The following is a 19,809-nucleotide window of genomic DNA, read 5'->3' as shown; positions in this document are numbered from 1 at the left end:
AAGGCTACATAGAAAATTAGGGGGACAGCCAGGCCTAGAAGCCAAATCTACTGACTTTTGGTGTAATGGGACATGGTATCATTCAATGCTGTCACTCTCCATTTGTGTGGGATACAAGATTGTGAAAGCTTCCCTATGAATAAATCAGACAAGGTAATACTGAAATAGTACAAATTTAGTTAGGATGTAGACCTCACTAGGCCTAAGTTTCGTTTTCCTGTAAATCATATGATTTCAGGGAAATCAGGTGGTCTCCCCCTCTCCCTCTTCCCTAGCCTACTCACAAACCGTCATCTTAACATTAAAATTTCCCTATAAGGTAATTCTGTAGTTTCTGTGCTAGTATTGGGTAAACGTATTCTGGGTTAGATTGTGAGGCCACCTGTCCCAGCAAATAGGGACAGGGGTCCAGCCTCTGGGGGTGGGATTTCTTAGAATTGTTTGTACAAGGTTATATATCCCCTTGCCTGCCTTCTCCCCCTTGCCTCTCTTCACTACCATCTCCGCCCTGGTAGTGGGAGATGCCCAATTCCGGCGAGACTTGATCAAATAAAGCTTCTGTTTTGTTTCTACCTTGAGAAAACCGAGACACCTCTGTTTTTTTATTTGAGCCCGTGGTCTGTTGTCCCACACACATTCAAGACCCTGACCCTGATCCTAACCTTTCCTTCCTTTCTTCTATACCCTCCGGCCAGTGTCATATGTTTATTTTGCCTACATGACTTGTGATGGTTAGTTCAGCTAAAGTGTGGTGCTGGTGAGGCCCCAACCAGAGTGTGATGATAATGACACCACCTCCAGGTTTTGCGCCCTCTCAGGGGGAGCTGGTGGGCCATGGCAATGCTTTAGGTTTCTCTGTTTGTTCATGAGCTCTGTAAGTGTTTAATGTCTTGAACATTTTCTATGGGGTGAAATTAGGTGGTCTCATACCCAATACTAATACACAGTGGGTGCCTGTTTAGGATTTTGTTCAGTCAGTCAGTCAACAAGTGTTTATTAAGCACCTACTATGTGCCAGGGGACATTGTTATTCACTTTTAGGAAAGCATAAACAAAAGTTACACCCAAGCTTCATTTTGGAGATTTTCCTGGATTAACTCTATGTGACAGCAAAGAGCCAAAAAGAGAAACTACTCTTTGGGGTCGGCTCCCAGGATCAGAGCTGGCCTGGGTGAGCCCAGAGTCCTTTGGGGGTTACATTTCTGTGTCAGTTTTCACTTGGAGTTTTCAAAGCATTTATTCTTACCTTCAATTTTTCACTAGGTCTTCTCTATCAATCTGTGAGGTAGGCTGTGCTGGTAAACATTTAACAAGCAGTTCTCTGAGAAAAATGTATACCAGACATGCTTTTAAGTTTGATCTGAAATACTGACATTTTTCTCCATTGTTTTCTTAAGTCTAGAAATCAATAAAACAATAACTCAAGTCCTGATTTGTAGCATTTGCTGATTTCTGAGGGGTAAATGCTCACCTTGAAAATTTAACAATTGGCTCTCATGAGCCAGTATGAGGTGGCTCCAGGACATCCCTTCTTGCCAGGGAATATGATTATGATTATGATCTTGCCAGGGCTTACATCATCATAGATGACAGAAAGGAAGCTCAGAGAGGGTAAGCTACTTGCCCAAGGCCATACAGTAAGTGAGCAGCAGAACCAGAAATCCAAGTTGATACTAAATTCAGTGCTCTCCCCACCTCACCAAGGACTCTCTGCCACCAGCCCCACTTCAGCCGTGTAAAAGCACCTCTTCCCCATATACTGGCTGCCCCTGCTAGCCAGGCCAGGCCAGGCCAGGTACTCTTGTTTGCCAGTGGTCACAGGGGAAGCCTGGTAGGAGAATGTGGGTGTTTTAGCACAAACCTAGGAGTTAAAACTCCAAGCACTCTTCTTGCTGACAGGAAAGGAATAGGATCATGTTTCAAACAGAGAGGAAAATGCCCCAGGTAAGGACAGGAAGGGAGATGCTCCTGTTCCAAAGGATGAGTCCTAGATTAGATTAATTTCCATATGGATTCTCTCTGATTTACTTCAGACTAAATGGACTCTTTTCTGCCGATTATCTTTCAGACATGGATGCAGAGAGAGAGGCTCTGCTGGGGGCTGCGTACCCTGAAGTACAGACCTTTTGTCAGAAGCATGGATTAATGTTGGAGGTAACATCCGCTTTTCTGGTTCTGTCATTGGGACTCGATCCTTGTGGGCAAACTGAATGATCATGGAGGTCATAGGGTCTTTGAAAATCATCAAGATAATAGAATAGCTTTGTGTTGCTGAGGCCTAGGCCAAAAGTGAAGCATGATAATAATTGCCCACTTTTGTATGGTCTTTACAGTTTTCAAACCATTCCCTTTAGGAACTGAATCCCCTAAAGGAGAATTATGGAATTATGCCCCATTGCCTTCATTAAGAACGATCATTCCTAGAAATAGATTCTAGAGAATATTAAAAGGGGTAAGAAATAAGGAAAAAGGTTAGAAGGAAAACAACATTTTGGGCATTACAAATTAATACAATGGAAATTAAAAAACAGATGAGGTAGGAGGAGGAGGGAGAACTAGATGTCACACTCTTGGTTAATCAAAAAAGTAAATACAAGGGGTTTGGGACTGGGCAGCAGTAGTTGGAGTGAGAGGACCAAGTTTAGATTTGGATAAGCAAAACAAATGGCAATGACTAAGTGCTCATTTAAAAGAGATGGTAAATTTATATTATACACATATATACACACATCAGTAGGCAGTGGAAGAAAACACAAACTTAACAATTATAATTTTAAATGTGAATGGATTAAATTGCCCAATGAAAAGAAAAAATAAAGGAATGGATAAGAAAACAAAGCTCAGGAATTCGCTACATACAAGAAAAACATTTAAAACATAACCACCTGCAGAATGAAAAGTGAGGGCTAAAACAAAATCTCTTACTCTTTAAGGGACTCGGAAGAAAGGATTATGATCTCAGACAAAGCAACAATAAAATTTGACGAAGTCAAGAAAAAAAAAACAAGGAAATTATATTATGCTCAAAGGTACCATAGACTATGAAAAATTAACTACTAAATTACTAAATTAGTAAGTATCAGCCACTAAATTCTTAAAAGTGATTTTAAAGAAGACATTGACAGTGACACCATAATGATAGGTCTTAATATTCCTTTTTTGGAACTGTATAAAGGTAACAAAAGATAAGGAAAATATAGAGCTCAGCAAATTGTTGGATAAATGAATTTGACTGACCTATGGAAACTTCTGAAATATTACAAAATATATTTACATAAGTTGATTGTGTGCTAGGGCATAAAGATATCCTAGAAAAATGTAAAAAGGCTGATATTTCTAATATAATTTATGGAACATAAAATAATAAGATTAATATTGAGTAAAGGAAATGTTTTGATGATATAGACCTAAATGGAGACTAAACAATGGCATTCTAAGATATTATTGGATTAAAGAACAAATCATAGAAATAATAAATATTTATGTTGAAGATAATAACAGTGAAACAACATACCAAAGCTTTTGGCATGCAGCTAAAGAAGCCCTCAGAGGAAAACTTTTATATTTGGAAACTTATATTAACAAAATGGAAAAAGAGAGCACTAATGAACTGAGCTTTCAATTATAAAGACTACAAAATAAACAAATTGGCGACTTTAATATAAACACAAAATAAGAAATCTTGAAAATTAGAGAATAAATAAGGGTAAAAAATACTGACTATAGAACTGATAAAACTAAAAGCTGTTTTTTTTAAAAGACTAAAAAATTCGATAAAATACTGATCAATCTGTTCAAGAAAAATAGTAGAAAATAAAATGAACAAAATAAAAAATGTACAAGGTGAATTCCCAAAAGAGAGGAAATAAAACTTACTACATACACAATTATATGCCAGAAAAACAGAATTTAAAAGATATGATGAGATTCTACAAAAATATGTAATACCTAACATAGCAAGCAGTGTGTTACAGTGGAAAGATCAATGGCTCTAGAATTAGAGGACCTGAGTTCTGTTCTTGTGTCCCTGATGTTTATCATCTCTGTGTTCTTGGGCAAATCACTTGACCTCTCAGGACTTCAGTTCTTTATCTGTAAAAACAGAGTGTTTGAACTAGATGACTTTTGAGGTGCCTTTGAGATCTATGATGCTAAAAAAAAATCTCAAATAAGCAAACTTCAGAAAAAGATATCAAATAAAGCATAAATGAATTGCCAAAGGAAGAGGAAAAAAAATCTGGGTTAAATGATTTACAAGTGAATTTCATCAAATGTTTAATTAATACTCATGCTAAAAAAAGTTATTATCAAAAATAGAGAAAATTCTACTAGACTTCTTTTATGAGGTAAATGTGGTCCTGACAACCAAACAAATTAAAGACAAAACAGAGAATAAGAATTAGACCAAACTCACAAATGAATATTAATGCAAAACCTTTAGGTAAAATCCCTGGGAATTCACTGTGATCAAGTTAGATTCACAGAAGAGATTAAGGATGGTTCAGCATTAGGAAAATAATTATCATAACTAATCATAAAAACAACAATGATAACAAAAATCATGATTAAGAAAAAAACTCTCAAAAATCAGCGCTCCTTTATGTTAAAAACCCTAAAAAGCATAGGTATAGAATGACGTTCTTTAAAATGATCAGAATCATATACTTAGAGCCAAGAGCTGTTTACAACAGAGAAGTACTAGGAATGTTTCCAGTATAAAGAAAGGTAAAGCAAGGATGCCCTCTCTCTTTATGATTATTTCACATGGTTCTAGAAAGTCTAATAGCAATAAGAAAAGGGAACAAAATCAAAGGGACAAACATTGGCAACAAGGAGACAAAACCATCCCTACTTACAGATGACATGGTATTGTGCTTAGAAATCTCCAAAGGATCATTGAAGAAACAAATCGAGACAATTAATAGCTCTATTATAGGATACAAAATAACTCCACAAAATCATCAAAATTTTTATAACTACTAACAAAATAGAGAGAGAAGGAAGGAAGGAAAGAAGGGAGGGAGGGAGGAAGGAAAGAAAGAAAGAAAAAAAAAAGAAGGAAAGAAGATAAGAACAAGAAAAGAAAGAAGGAAACAAAGAAAGAAAACCAGACTTCTGACCTCTGTGGTCTATTCTTCCTTCCTGTTGGTCTCTTATAGATTTTACAAGGGATAAAATTATTGAGTTGTAGAGTTTTTAACATAAAATGTCAAAGATCTACCAACCACAAAAACAAACAAACAAACAAAAAAACAGAAAAGAGAGAGAAGGAGAAGCAGAATTGCATAGTGGATCAAGAACTAAGCCCAGAGCCAGAAAGAGGTGGGTTCTGGTCCCACGTTTGATACATACTTTTTATGTGACTGTGGTTCAGTCATTTAACTTCTCAGACCTCTAGAAAACCCTCTGACTCTTAAATTTCAGAGAAGGTGCTGACTTGCACTGGTAGAAGGAATTTCCTCATCTGGCTCTTCCCTATAACAATAAATTCACAGGTCTAGTCCCTATCTCTATCCCCATCAACAATAACAACAGCAAAAAATTCCAGGAAAATATGGAAACGCCATTCAGAATAACAATTAAATAAATAAACTATCTGGAACTAAAACATACATGGATTTGTATAAATACTACTACAAATAAAGGGAGGCTTAAATAATTGCAGAGATAGCAAGTGATCATGGTTAGGTTCTGCTAACATAATAAAAATTATGATACTACCTAAATTTATTTATAAATTTAATGCTATACACATCAAACCACTGAGAGAATACTTCTTAGGACCAGACAAAATAATGACAAAATTCATTTGGAAGAACAAAAGGTCTAGAATCTCAAGGAATATGAGGAAAAGCACAAATCAAGGGGACATAGCATTACCAGATGTTATACTACAGTATATTATAGAGCAGTATTCACCAAATTATTTGATATTGATTAAGAAAACCTGGGAAAATATGTCAAAATCCATAGTACCATATTTTATAAACCCTAGGCCAAAAAGTACTGGGGAAAGACTAGTTTTTTAAAAGGAGCTGCTGGATAAACTAGAAAGCAGTTTTGTAGAAATTAAGATTAGACCAACATTTTATACTATATAGCACAATAATCACAAAATGGGTGTATTACCTGAATAGTAAAGTTTATATCATAAGAAAAATCAGAAGAGAGTAAGATTAGGTACCTTTTGCAACTATGACTAGGGGATGAATTCTTAACCAAACAGAAGATAACAGATTATGAAAGAAAATACATTATTTTGACTATATCAAATTAAAAGGAATGAATAAAATCAATGAAGACAGAATTAAAAGAGAAATAATAGAGTGAAAAAAACTTGCATTAAACATAAATCACAGAAGTCTACTGCCCCAAGGATGCAGGGAACTGACACAGATATATGAAACTAAGAGCTATTATCTAATAGATAAATGTTTCAAGGATATGGAGTTTTCAAAAGAAAATTTGTAAATGATAAATAACCACATAAAAATGCTCCAAAATATAATAGGAAAATGAAGATTAAAACAACTCTGAGGGTTCACCTCATTCCATGCAAATTTGCAAAGGTGACAAAAGATGAGAATAATCAGTATTTGAGGGACTGTGGGAAAATAGGCCCTCTAATTTAATTGTTGGTATAGCTGTGACAGAGTTGAACTATTTTGCATTTTAATGTGGAATTATGAAAGAAAAATGACTAAGCTATCCCTATGGTCCCTACAGTTTGACTTAGCAATTGACTCCTAAATACACTGCAGCTAGATGGTGCAGTTGGCAAGTCTCATAACCCTGTTTGCCTCAGTTCATCTGTAAAAATGAGCTGGAAAAGGAAATGGCAAATCATGCCAAGAAAACCCCAAATGGGGTCACTGAGAGAGGGACTCAACTCAACAACAACCTAAATATACACTACCCCGAGGTCCAAAACATACTAAAATATGTACAGAGGTACTTTTATGGCAGCAAAGTTTAGAAACAAAATACGGTTGGTGCCTGTGATTTGGGGAATGGTTGAAAAAGCTATGGTCCAGCCAATAAACATTTATTAAGAGCTGACTATGTACCATTGGGTAAATCCTCTCTTCAGGACTGTGGTACTGGATGGTTTTGGTTATTGCTGTTTTTTGTTCAGTCCAGGAATTGGGGGGTGTTGTGTGATGTGGGGAAATGATTGTAAAAACAAAAGGTATCAATAAAACTCTTTTTAAAAAAAAAGTATTCCCTTTAGGTAAATCATCCCATAGATTTAAAAAATGTTGGAGCAGGAAGGGAACATTAGAATATACAACATAGAAATATCAGAATAGGGAGGGACCTTAATCATAATTGCTGACACTTGTACAGCAAAGTATTAGTTTCGCAAAGCATTTTTTTTTTGGCTTGAGGTAATTGGGGTTAAGCGACTTACCCAGGGTCACATAGCTAGTGTTAAGTGTCTGAGGTCGGATTTGAGCTCAGGTCCTCCCAACTCCAGGGCCGGTGTTCTACTACACCACCTAGCTGCCCCCCATTTTCTAAACATTATACTATTTGATCCTCTCCACGATTCTGTGAGGGAAGTACAGATATTATTATTATTTTGAAGTTTTATTGATGCCCTTTTTATACCACACTTGCTTCCCCCCCAAAAAAAAACTTCCCTTGTATTTAAGAAAAAATAATTCAGCAACTGAATCATTACTGAATTCAGATTGCATCTGACAGCATATGCCACACTGTGTACATGTAGTCTCTCATCTTTCCGTCAACAAGGACATATGTTTTGTCATCCGTCCCATGGAACTAAGACTGAAATTAGATGCCTTTAAGTGTTAACCATTGATACCGTTCTTCCCAGGTGTCTCCTGATTCTGAGTTCGGGTTTCTTACCACTACACCATACTGCTTCTAGAAACCTGAGGACATAAAACATGGAATCTGTTCCATAATATATAGCTTCCATTAAGTTACATTTTGACATAGCGTGCGTCCATTATTCAGAACAGGCTCATAGGGGCAGTAACTCCCTTCTCTCGTCTGGACCCACAGACTTCTCTACAGCTGGCCTTTTTCCAACTCACTGTGTGATTATTGTCTTACCCAGGTGGTAGATCTGAGGTGGGGTCTCCCTACCTTGGAGGCTGTGGACCACACAACCACTGACCTGTGCTTGGAGGAGATTGCAATGTGTCAGAAACTCTCCGCAGGACCCGCTTTTATAGTAAGCAATCAATCTATCAAGAGGAATTCGTTAATCAACTGCTATATGCCAGGCACTGCGCTGGGTGCTGGGGATACAAAGACGAAAGGGAAAACAGTCTTTGTCCTCAATGAGCTTATAATGGAGCAGGAGAAGGACACCATGGACGTAGCCTTATACATAATCTAGTTGTATAAAAAGGCAAGCACAGCGACAGAACAATTTAGTGCTCCTACCTTCTGCTGCAGAGCTCTTCAGGCCTGATTGACCCTTATCACAATAACAGCCAACCACCTCACAGGCTGAGTCCCACCCTTGTCTAGGAGCCATTCTGGAGCTTGGGAACTGGCTGGGCAGAGCTGCTGGCAGGAACCCCAGCTGAGAGGTGGAGACAAAACTAAACTGAGATAGAATAAAGCCATTTGAAAAGAAGGATAGATAGGTAGGTAGGTAGGTAGATATATAGATAAAGTAATTATTACATGCTTATTATGTGCCAGGCACTGTGGATATAACTATAAGTAATTCCTTCCCTAAACAAGCTTATATTCTAATACATAAAGGGGAACTGGAAAGAGAGAAGGAGGGAAACAGAGGCATGGTATGAAGAAGGCCCTAAAGGAGTATGGAGGTCTGGTCCTGGGAAAGGTAAGGCAGAAAGCTCACACAGTAGAGCTCACCTATGAGAACAGGGGCATTGGAGTATCTAGGCTTCTCTACTTTCCCTCTGGTGGCTATCACTTACCCACACTTTAATGGGCATCCCTGTACAATAGCATTTGACACACTCTGGCTGAACCATCTTGCCTGCCCACAAGTAGCCCTAAGTAACCAATCTATTCCTTCAGAAATGTTTATTATGCAAAGCCTTTGGGAAGTAAAGGAAACCGTGGAGGGGGATAAAAAGGAATGAGACCTTCCCTGGCTTCAAGGAGGGGCAGCCTTGAGTAGCTGGAAGAGCCCAGACCAAGATTTAGGTTTTGACCCTGCCATGTATTAACTATATAACTTTAGGCAAGCCACTTACCCTCTATGGCCTTTGGTTTTCCCATTTATAAAACTGGCACATATAATGCTTTCATGACCTTATCATGAAAAAACACCTTGTAAACTATGATGTACTGTGGAAGTATGAGTTATTAATAGTATAGATGTTAAGGCACTCGTCATGAAATGCTTCACTGTATTTAGATGATCTTTGATCTGATGGATGTAAAAAAGATCAGATGGAAAACCCATCAATATCCTTTTCTCTTGCATGATTCTGTGTCTTTCCATCAGTCCTGAAGAGAGGATTTACCCAATGGACTGGAAGTCTTCCCTCTAGGTCTTTTAATACTGGTGGATACCAATGTAATACTTGGGCACAGACATGAAAAGGATTTTTTTTAAATCACTATACAAATGGAAGGGATTATTATTAAGGCATTTAGTAGTGAATGGATGCAACATGCCTAATCCCAAATCAATACTGTATTGATTCATATGAAGGCTGCTCTATTCCCCTTAAATCAGGCTTGTTTAAAGTCTTAGTGCAGTTTATAATCCACATTATTTTTCTGGTTATCCTTATGTATTTTTTGCTTTCAAAGAGATCACATTTTGGGGTGAGGGTAGGGTAGGTAGTGTCTTATACTGTGGGACAGCTTATTTTCAGACAAGGACTGCAACTGAGAATTTGCAGGGAACAGCTAATATGGATGATGCTGATGCCAAGTCTTCCCTATAGGGAAGACTTAAACTATGAGGGACTTGGGAGACCTTACAAGATGATCAGAAATGACTCCTCTAGGAATACTTCCCCTTTCCTGCCCTCCAACTTCCCCCCATCCTTCACTGACAGACCTTCAGGCCAGACCTCATCCTTCCTTTACAAAACAAGGAAGGAAACAGTGAAAAGAGAGCTGGATTTGGGTTGAGAAGATCAGGGTTCAAATCTCACTTCTAATGTACCTGTATGACCTTAGGCAAATCACTTCACCTCCCCAGGCCTCAGTTTCTTATTTTGTAAAATAAGAGGGTTGAATTAGGTGGCCTCTGAAGCCCTTTCCAGTTTTGGAATTAAGATCCCATGATAAATGAACCTAAGTGGAAACAATTCTCAATGTCCTTTGAAAGGCTGAGGAATCTTGAGTGACTTTCCATGAAAATCCAAACTGACCTCTAAGTCCCAGGGGAACCATCTCTCTAGTAAATAAGTCATTAGGCTGTTGTATAAACCCACATTTTCCCCAAAGACTTCTCCATTAGGGGTTTTGGGGCCTTTAGGGGAAACAAGCAATCAGAATGTCTTTCAAAACACGTGTTGTGGGCCAAGCAGACTTGGTGGTGGTTTTTTTTTTTTAGTTCTTTTCAATGGCTGTTTAAAGCTTCATGCAACTACAATGAGACAGTTGGCCAGTGACTCAGAATTTCAGAACAGGGAGGGACCTTAGAAAGGACAATGTCAGAGCTGAGAGGGCATCTAGAACATAGAATATTAGACCTGGGAGGAGCTTCAGAATATAGTATGTCTGAGCCGTGAAGAACTGAAAGCATAGACCAGAACCTAAAGCCTCCTTAGAATGTACAACACTGAAATGAGGGAAACAGAGAAGATGGGACGTCGGAGAGTAGCAAGAGATCTCAGATTTGAATTCTTTCATTTTAGAAATGAGGACCTTCAGACCCTGAAAGGTCAAACATCTCTCTCCAGATCACACAAAAAGTTGGTAGCTTTGGTTTGGGAATTAGAAGACCTAGGCTTTTGGAGCTGTAGGATGCTGGGAAAAAGACTTTCCCTTCTATGGGGCCCAGGTTCCTCATCTGTAAAATGAGGGGTTTAGACTAGTTTCCTCTCACCTTCCAAGATCCTTCCTAGCTCCATCACCCCAGGAGCACTAATTCTCAGCCAATGAAACCTAGCTAATGACTGTGAAAACATCACATCTATTAGCTCCAGAGTCTGGCCCTGTTTCCTCTCAGATTCCTAAAGCTGAAACCTTTGAGGCATGAGGTCCCATCGGCCTAGGGTGGGGGTAATGCTTCTGGGTAGAGACTTCTTGGATCTCAGCCCTTGGTATAAGTCCTATCCCAATTATTGTGTATACGACAGTGTCTCTCTACACCCTCTGCGGCAGGCACTCGTGGGTGATCAGTATGGACACTGCCCTATTCCCCGACTGATTGAAGAGAAGGAGTTCCAGGCCTTGTGTGCCCAGCTCACAAAAAGCCCGAACAGCCTGACCCTCCTGGCCCAGTGGTTCTGGAAGGATGAGAATGCAGTCCCTCCTGTCTACATCCTGCAGCCCATCACCACACACTTGCCCCAGTACCAGAAGCAGCACCATGGGGACTGTGCAGAATGGAAGAAGGCAGAAAGCAGCTTGGCCACAGCCCTGCGATCAGCAGCCCAGGAGGCGGAGAGGCAAGGCTTGATCAGCAGGGAGCAGAAGCTTCGATATCACAAATCAGGTGCAGCCCCTTACAAACCAGAGATGGACTAAAGTGTTTTCTCTGAGGCTAATAACAGTTCCCATTTCTATAGCATTTTAGAGTTTACAGAGTACTTTCCTCACAACCATCCGGTGAGGAAGGTGGTATGAAGTTTATCACCCTTATCTTACAGACGAGGAAGCTGATTTTCAGTCAAGTGACTAGTCTAAGGTCATACAGCTAGAAAATGCAGAGTTGGGAAATGACTCCAAGTCCTGCACCTTTTCCAAAGTACTGGAAAGGATAAGGAAGTAGTTTTGGTATATCCTCTTGGCCACTGACTAGTCATTTGCTATTTTAATCAAGAAACGTAAAATATTCACTGTAATGGAATGGGAAGAGATTGGGTCTGGGAGGATGAAGATCTGGGTTCAAGTTCCAGCTGTGTGGCTGTGGACTAGTCTCAGTTTCTTCATCCATAAGATGCGGATAATTATTACCTCACCTGGTTGTTGTGAGGAAAGTGATTTATAAACCCTAAAGTGCCATTAAAGATTTTTTTTTAGAGGGCGGAAGGCGAGGCAATTGTGGTTAAGTGATTTGCCCAAGGTCACACAGCTAGTAAGGTATGTCAAGTGTCTGAGGCTGTATTTGAACTCAGATCCTTCTGACTCCAGGGCCAGTGCTCTACTCACTGTACCACCTAGCTGCCCCTGCCATTAAAGTTTTTGCTACTTAAAAAAAATCTCTAATTTCATTAGTGCTAGTACTTTTTCATTTTTAAAAAAATTTTCTTTTTTTTTGTACTTTTTCTACTTTTTGTACTGTTTACCACCTTGGTAAACAGTCTTTCAGGGATTTCTGTGGCCAAGACTCATTCTTTCTCTAGTGGCCAAATCTTTAATGACAATGCTTTCCACACTCAGTTAGGCTGGTCCTTGGATAACAGGCCCACAATGAAGGGACTATCCAGGGTATATCATTAAGTGACTAGGGAAAAAAGCAGTGTGATTTAGAGCCAGGTTTTGCTGGCTTTGCTCTCTATTAGCTAGATAACCTTGGGGAAACCACTTACCCTTTCTGGACCTTTGTTTCCTCATCTGCAAAACATATTCAGATCATAGATATTAAGCATGAAGGAACCTTAGAGTTCTATTAGCACTCTAGGATCCTTTTAAGTTTTAGATCTTCTCCTACCTAAAGAAGAAGGGAAGCTTTAAGTGGCATATGATCATTATCTTCTAATATCTGAGGGGTTGTCATGTGGAAAGCAGGTTTTTTGTTTTGTTTTCCTCTGTGTAAGGGGCAAAAAGAACTAGGACAAATGAGTAGAAGTTATAGGGAGATAGACGTTGTTCATTTCAACATAAGGAAGAACTTTCTAATCATCAGAGCTATCCAAAAATGGAATGCACTCCCATGAGAGGTGTTCAAGCAGAGAATGGATAATAACAGGTCACACTTCTATACTACTTTACAAAGTGCTGTCCTCCCAACATCCCTGAGAGGTACATGTTATAATTCACCTTGCAGATGAGAAAACTAAAGCTCAGAGCGGTGAGATGATTTGCCCAAAGTCAGTAAGAGGTCAGTAAGGTCAGTAACTGAGAGAACCTGGACTTTATCCCAGATCTTGTGTCTCCAGATGCAGAGTTAATTCCATTAAACCACATTGCCCGTTTTGAGACAAGATGAGCACTTCTCTGGGACACTGGAAAAAGAAGGGATTCCTGCGTTGGGCAGGCCCTTAGATCTGATGACCTTGGAGAGGTCTTCTAGCTCTGGAATTCTAAGATAATATGATAGCTCTGGTAGAAGGAGGTTTTTTGGTGAGAATTGGGGGGTGGAGATTAGCGTAAAAGTCAATGTTGTTGAGTAATACCAGAGTGGAGGAAGTGCTGCTCCTGAAGTTAAGAGACCTGAGTTCTAGTCCAGGTCTACCACTTCCTGGCTGTGGTCTGAGCCTCACACTTCTCACTTGTAGAATATGAAAGGAGGTAATTAGATATATGTGCCCTACTTTCTAGGGTTGTTATAAGGAATGCATTATTTCAAATAGACAAGGAATGAATAAATGAGTGACGTTGCTGGCATCCTAGAGGTCGGGTCAGCCTCACTGACTCAGGGAAGAATCCTGGACCTCTAACTCCTTCTTTCCTTTCTCCCTTCTTCCCTCCTCTTTTCCTTCCTTCCTTCCTCTCTCCCTCCCTCCCTTCTTCCTTCCTTCTTTCCTTCTTTCCATAACTGCCATTTACATGGTAAACATTATTAAAGGCCTTTGGTTCTTGGGTCAGAAGGCCCATGGTGGTTAGGTATCTGAGTGAGTTGGGATCTTGGCTTGTCTCTGAGGAACTATCGCCATGCTCCTGTGGCTGGGAGTTTCCCACTGAGGTTAAACCATCTTCAAAAATAACTTCTCTCATCAGAAGTTAATTTCAAAACAAATTAACCTCTTTAGAGAAAGCTTTAAGGTGTATCTGGCAATTAAAACTGGGTTTCCACGACATAAGCACATCTTTTTGGGAGAAATCACCAGGTATTTGTGGTTATGGATATTAGCTTCTAACTGCTTTATGACTTTGGGCAATTCCTTCCCCCTCTGTGGACCTCAGTTTCCTTACTTTTATATAAAATGGGAGGGAGGGCTCTAAGGTCCCCTTTAGTTCTAATGTTCTGCAGTTACATGTCACTTGCACAGGGCTTTACAGATTATAAAACACTTTGGATGGTTCACATCTGATCTTCCCAACCCTGTTAGACAGGTAGCATAAGTGTTATTATCCTCATTTTACAGATGAAGAAATGGAAGGCCATAGACTTCAAGTGACTTGCCAAAGGTCACACAACTAGGAAGTGTCTGAGGTGGTACTCGAACCCAGGTCCTTTGCCTCCAAGTCTATTAGTGCTTATTTCACTAAACTGCACTGATTTGAGAAAGGAAAGAGACACAAGCTTTGGGAATGCCCTCAGTTGCAACAAGCAAGTGATTCAAAATGAGAGTCCAGCTGATCAAATGGGAGTCATGAGTCCTCGATTCTGATTCTTACTCACTAATTCTGTGTGAAGTGAAGCCATTTATTTCCTCTCTCTATGTCATAGCCTGATTCCACCTGGCAAACAAAACGAAAACAACAGAGTTGGTACTTGAAAGTCTCTTGCATCTTCTTCTACCCCAAGTCCAATGTGTTTCACATAATGTACCATTATTGTCTGAGCATCTTCCATAATTTCTGTTGAATCGTTCACCTTAGCTGTAAAAAGTTAGGGCTGTAATGAAGCAACCTGAGCACCTCATTGTGTGACCTCGCCCTTTCCCTTATGTGCCCTTCAGTCCCCTCATCTGTGAAATGAGGGGATGCAACTTTGGCCCCAGTTCTGACCCCGTATGTTCTACATTCTGAGTTCCATTTCACACTGTGACATTTTATGTTTTGGGTTTCATGTTCTAAGGTTCTTTTCTGTTTTGGCATCCTATAATGAATTCTGTCTAATGTCCTTCCTAGTTCTGTCATTCTTTGTTCCTAGCATTCCACCCAGTTCTGACATTCCATGTTCTATTATCCCTGGAAACTGACATTCTAGGGATCTAACTTCCTTTTCAACTCCAGCATTTGATTTTTTAAGCCTGCCCAGTTCTGACCCTTTACGGTCTAAGTTCTCTAACAACAATAAGGTCTCTCCCGTTTTTGGCAGTCCAGAAAAATCTATAAATTCAAAGAGAGGAGAATTACTGCCCTAACAGGATATCCTGCTGAACTAAAACAGAAACGTGGCTTAAGGAAATAGCAAATTATGGACATTTCTTTTGGGGGCACCCAGTCTCCTGCTGTACATAAAGATATGCCGTTCTTTATCATGTAACAGCGGCAGAGGATACGAAACAAACATTTGAAGGGGTAGCACAAAGATAAACCCTTTAGAAAAAAACAGATAAGTTTGGGATTTTAAAAGGGGACATTTGTGGTTGGCTAGAAGAATGAAGTTTTGAGTATATATGAAGTTTCTATAAAGTATTTGTTCTTTGGGACCACTGAATATTGTTTACAGAACCACAAAATCATAGAATTTGAAGCCTGGAAGAGGCAATAGAGACTATCTTATTGAACCTTCTTGTTTTACACGTGGGAAAACTGAGGTCTAGAAACAGAAAATATCTTGCTCAAGATCACACAATGAAACAGTGGTAAATTACTATTATTTTAAAATCATAAATCAGAACTGTAATATGCAATTTTTGTGCCAGGGAGAAGTGATAGGAAACATGCTTTAGTGAGGTGTAGTAGGAGAGGACCAGAGAAGCTCTAATCTAAAATATGACTCCCTAGCAACAAGGAAATAAGGTTGACCTGGTAGCTTCCTCTTTAAATGAATTATTCTTGCAAACTAGGTGTCGAACTCTGTTGTTTGTAAATTGGTACAGGACTTTAAATGCTGTTAAAATTCTCTAATTTCAGTAACCCAAAGCAAGGCCTCAGTTACACCTCCCTAATTATGGCACTGAATACATTTATTATCCTTTTCCTTTTAAACTTACAGTTTTAAAAGGTGTTGTGCATTCTTAAAGTGATTTTTATCATTTAAGGTCCCCAAATTGATTTTCCTTGGGAACCGTTCTATATTTTCGTTGTGGAAATCAATATGTGTGGATAGGAGAAGCTACATCCAATGTCAGCCGCCACCCTAATGAAATTTCTTTGAAAGGGAAAATAGAGTATTCAGATATAAATTGAAAAACAATACATATCATAGACTGTACTTGAATTTTATACAAGGTAGATGTAGGGGAAAAGTCTGACCTAAATTTGGACCAAAACAGTAATGACTAGGAATACTGCACAATTTGTTACAATCTTTAAAGCCTCAGAAGATTCTTGGTTCATCAGTGTTTCTTCCCTCCCTTGGCACAGATCACAACCCTTCTGTTCCTTAGTGGATGACCTCCAGGGGTTTCTGCAGCCCCCCAAATTGATTTGTTATGAATGAATGATAGCTAGCTATCAAAGTAACTCTTTTGATGACCCTTCTCTGATATTCCAGAGAAAGCGACTCTTCTCTCAATTCTCTTTGTTTCACATATATGATGGGGGTGACGCCTGGAATTGGACACATCTATCAGTCACTTTCTTTGGAGCCATGTATTCTGGCTCCTTTCTAAAGGATATGCACCACAAAGCAACTCCTGGCAGGTCTTGTGATTAGGGGATTATGTCAAAGATGATTGATGACTCAACTAGGAAGAGTTATCCCCTCATTAAGATATAAGAGCAAGAAAAAGGCTTCATCTCTCTTGCTTTTGGATAACACATGCTCTGCTCTGTAGAAGATAGAAGAAATAGAACAAAAGTCAGTGGATTCCCACCACACTCTTGCTCCAGCTGAATATTACACATATTACACAAATATATCTATTCGTACATGTCTTATTTTCCCCATTACTACAATGTAAGCTCTTTTACTGCAGGGACTATTACTTTTCATCTTTTTATCCCTAATGTTTAGCACACTGCATTGAATATAGAAGGAATTTAACAAATGAGGAGCAATGGTGGAAAAGTATCCTAACAATTTGAGTAGCACAGATTTAGAGTTGGAAGGGACTTTAGATATCATTTATTCCAATCCTGTTATCTTATGGATAGAGGTAACTGGAGGCAGCTACATGGCTCTGTGGCTAGAGTGTTGGGCCTGGAGTCAGGAAGACCTGAGTTCAAATCCAGCCTCAGAAACTTCCTAGCTGTGTGACCTTGGGCAAGTCACTTAACTTTTGTTTATCTTAATCTACTGGAGAAAGAAATGCCAAATCACTAGGGCAGCTAGGTGATACAGAGGATAGAGTTTTGGCCCAGGAGTAAAAGCTGGCCTCAGACATTTACTACCTATGTGAGTCACTCAACCCCGTTTGCCTCAGTTTCCTCATCTGTCAAATGAGCCAGAAAAGGAAACGGCAAACCACTGCAGTATCTTTGCCAATAAACCCCAAATGGGGTCACAAAGAGTCAGATGTGACTGAAATGACTCAACAGCAAGAGGTAATTGAGATCCAAAGGGATTACCTGATTTGCTAAAAGTCACACATTTGGTAAATGGCAGAGCCAGAATTTGAACCTCTAAAACCCTGCTAAGCTTCCTTTTAAGGCAGTAGCTTCCCTCTGGATAGAAGTCTTCAAAGGGAATCTGGTCACTTTTAGGGATGTCAGAGATAGGATGCACTGTGACATCACTGTTTAGGTCTGAGAGATGTTCCATTTCTTAGCCTCTCTGTACTTGCTTGGCTGATTCTTGGACGACAGGCACTCAGAGCCAGCTGGGCCTTTCCAGCTTGGTGGGAACCAATAGAGCTTAGACTTCACTGATGTCCTCTTTGAGAGGCCAGGTAGACCTCCATACCACAAGAAGGCATTAGAGAAGTGCCTCAGTAACCATAACACCCCCTTTCTATAGTGATGCAAAGCTGCATTTTAGTGTCTACTCTGTCCTAGGCACTGTGCTAAGTGCTTTACAAATATTATCTCATTAGATCCTCACAACAACCCTGGGAGGTAGGTGTTGTTATTATCCCCATATTACAGTTGAAGAAATTGAGGCAAATGGAAGTTAAGTGACTTAGGTCACACAGCTACTGTCTGAGGCCAAATTTGAACTCAGGTCTTCCTGACACCAGGCTCTTGCTCCATCCGCTGCCCCAACTTCAACATATCTAAATATGATCATCTGGAATTTTTCTTAATTTGACAAATATTTCAGACTCCCTGAACATAAGAGCTGGGTGGAACCATCTAGTCCAATCTATATCTTAATAGTGATTCCTCCCACGGGTGCTCATTCAGTCTCTGCTCAAAGACCTCTGAGGAGGAAGAAATTTCTGCTTCTTGAGACAGCCCATTCCACTGCTGGATAGTTCTAGTTATGAAGTTCTTCCTTATGTCAGGCTTAAACCTGCCTCCCTGAAATTACCACCTATTTCTAAGAAGAATCAATCTAATTCCTTCAAATTTTTGAAGGCAGTTCTTATGCCTTACCTAAGGCTTCCCTTCTTCATTCCCAGTTCTTTTAGCTGCTGTTCATATGGCTTGATTTTAAGACCCTCACCATCCCAGTTGCCCTCCTTTATCCTTGTGTCATCTTATCAATGTCCTTCCTTTGCAAAATACTTTCCTCACACAGTCTGGTGAAGTAGCTATATGTATTATTATCCCTATTTCATAGATGGAGAAAGAGAGGGGTGTTATGGTAATTAGGATGGGACTTTTTTGTTTTCTCTCTTGGATTGCTGAGGTAATTAAGTACCTCTTGATGAGTCTTGCCTTTCAAATGTAATGGCAAGCAAAGTGGACTTTTTGTTGTCTTTTGTTTCTTTGATTGAATCAAGAGTCTTTGACCTGCTTAAGAAACAAGAAAGCCTAGTTCACATAGGTTTGAGTCCCATGGTTGTGACACCCTCTGACCCTGAGAAAGGCATATAAGATCTGAGGTGGGCGTTTTGTTTTGGGGCTCTCACATACTGGAAGAGGGTTGTGTGATTTGACCAGATGAGACTCTGGGTAGCTGTTTTTAAGAGACCCCCAGGCTTTGAAAACCCAGATGTTGGTGCTTCTCTTTTTGGTAACTACATATGTGATGTCTTGATCAGACAAAGCCTGTCTGTTGATCTGTTTGTAGTTTCTATTTGTATTTGCTCTGAAGTTCAGGGTGCTGACTTTTTCCCCTGAACTAAGTGAATGATATATGTATGTTTAATTAAATTGAGATTGTTAACCTCTTAAAGTTGCTTTCCTTAGAAAAGCAGATCAAAGAACCTGTGCTAGCAGCCCTCCTGTGTGCTGGTGTCGTTGGCCTTATAACTCCACAGCTGCTGCTAGCAACATTGTTGTTATGAAGGGGAGGCATCTTGCCCTTCAGGACATATCTCTTATCTCAATTATTTGATTAACTTTTAAAGATTATCCTATTGGTCTGATTATAGGCCACCTCAAGCTTAGACCACACTCCTCTAACATAATATCTCTTTGAAAGGAAACAAAAAAAAACTTGCTGGGATGTACTGAGAAGCATTAGCAATTGTAGGCCACATTTAGGCTTTATACAAACTAGGCTTGGCCAGGGGTTCTGAGGGAAAGAAAATAAGGTTTTCTATATTCAGAGTTATATGTTACCTTTTGACTTATGGAAATTGGCACTTTTTTGGAAACTGCATTGTAAAATGAGATAAAGTC

The 19,809-nt window shown here is 39.5% G+C and overlaps 1 protein-coding gene across 1 annotated transcript in view; it reads left to right on the top strand.

The window, feature by feature from the left end:
* The first annotated feature begins 2,070 nt into the window (after positions 1-2,070).
* NWD1 (NACHT and WD repeat domain containing 1) overlaps positions 2,071-19,809 on the top strand; it is a 79,444-nt gene continuing 61,705 nt past the window's right edge. Inside the window, exons 1-3 of the mRNA XM_036734938.1 lie at positions 2,071-2,154; positions 8,087-8,203; positions 11,302-11,635. Of these exons, the coding sequence (XP_036590833.1) occupies positions 2,071-2,154; positions 8,087-8,203; positions 11,302-11,635 (535 nt within the window). The remainder of the gene's footprint in view (positions 2,155-8,086; positions 8,204-11,301; positions 11,636-19,809) is intronic.

The sequence above is a fragment of the Trichosurus vulpecula genome, chromosome 1 (assembly GCF_011100635.1).
Source record: "Trichosurus vulpecula isolate mTriVul1 chromosome 1, mTriVul1.pri, whole genome shotgun sequence".
NCBI classification, from domain to species: Eukaryota; Metazoa; Chordata; class Mammalia; order Diprotodontia; family Phalangeridae; genus Trichosurus; species Trichosurus vulpecula.
The sequence above is the reverse complement of the archived record's forward strand: the minus strand, read 5'-3'. Positions and strand labels throughout refer to the sequence as shown.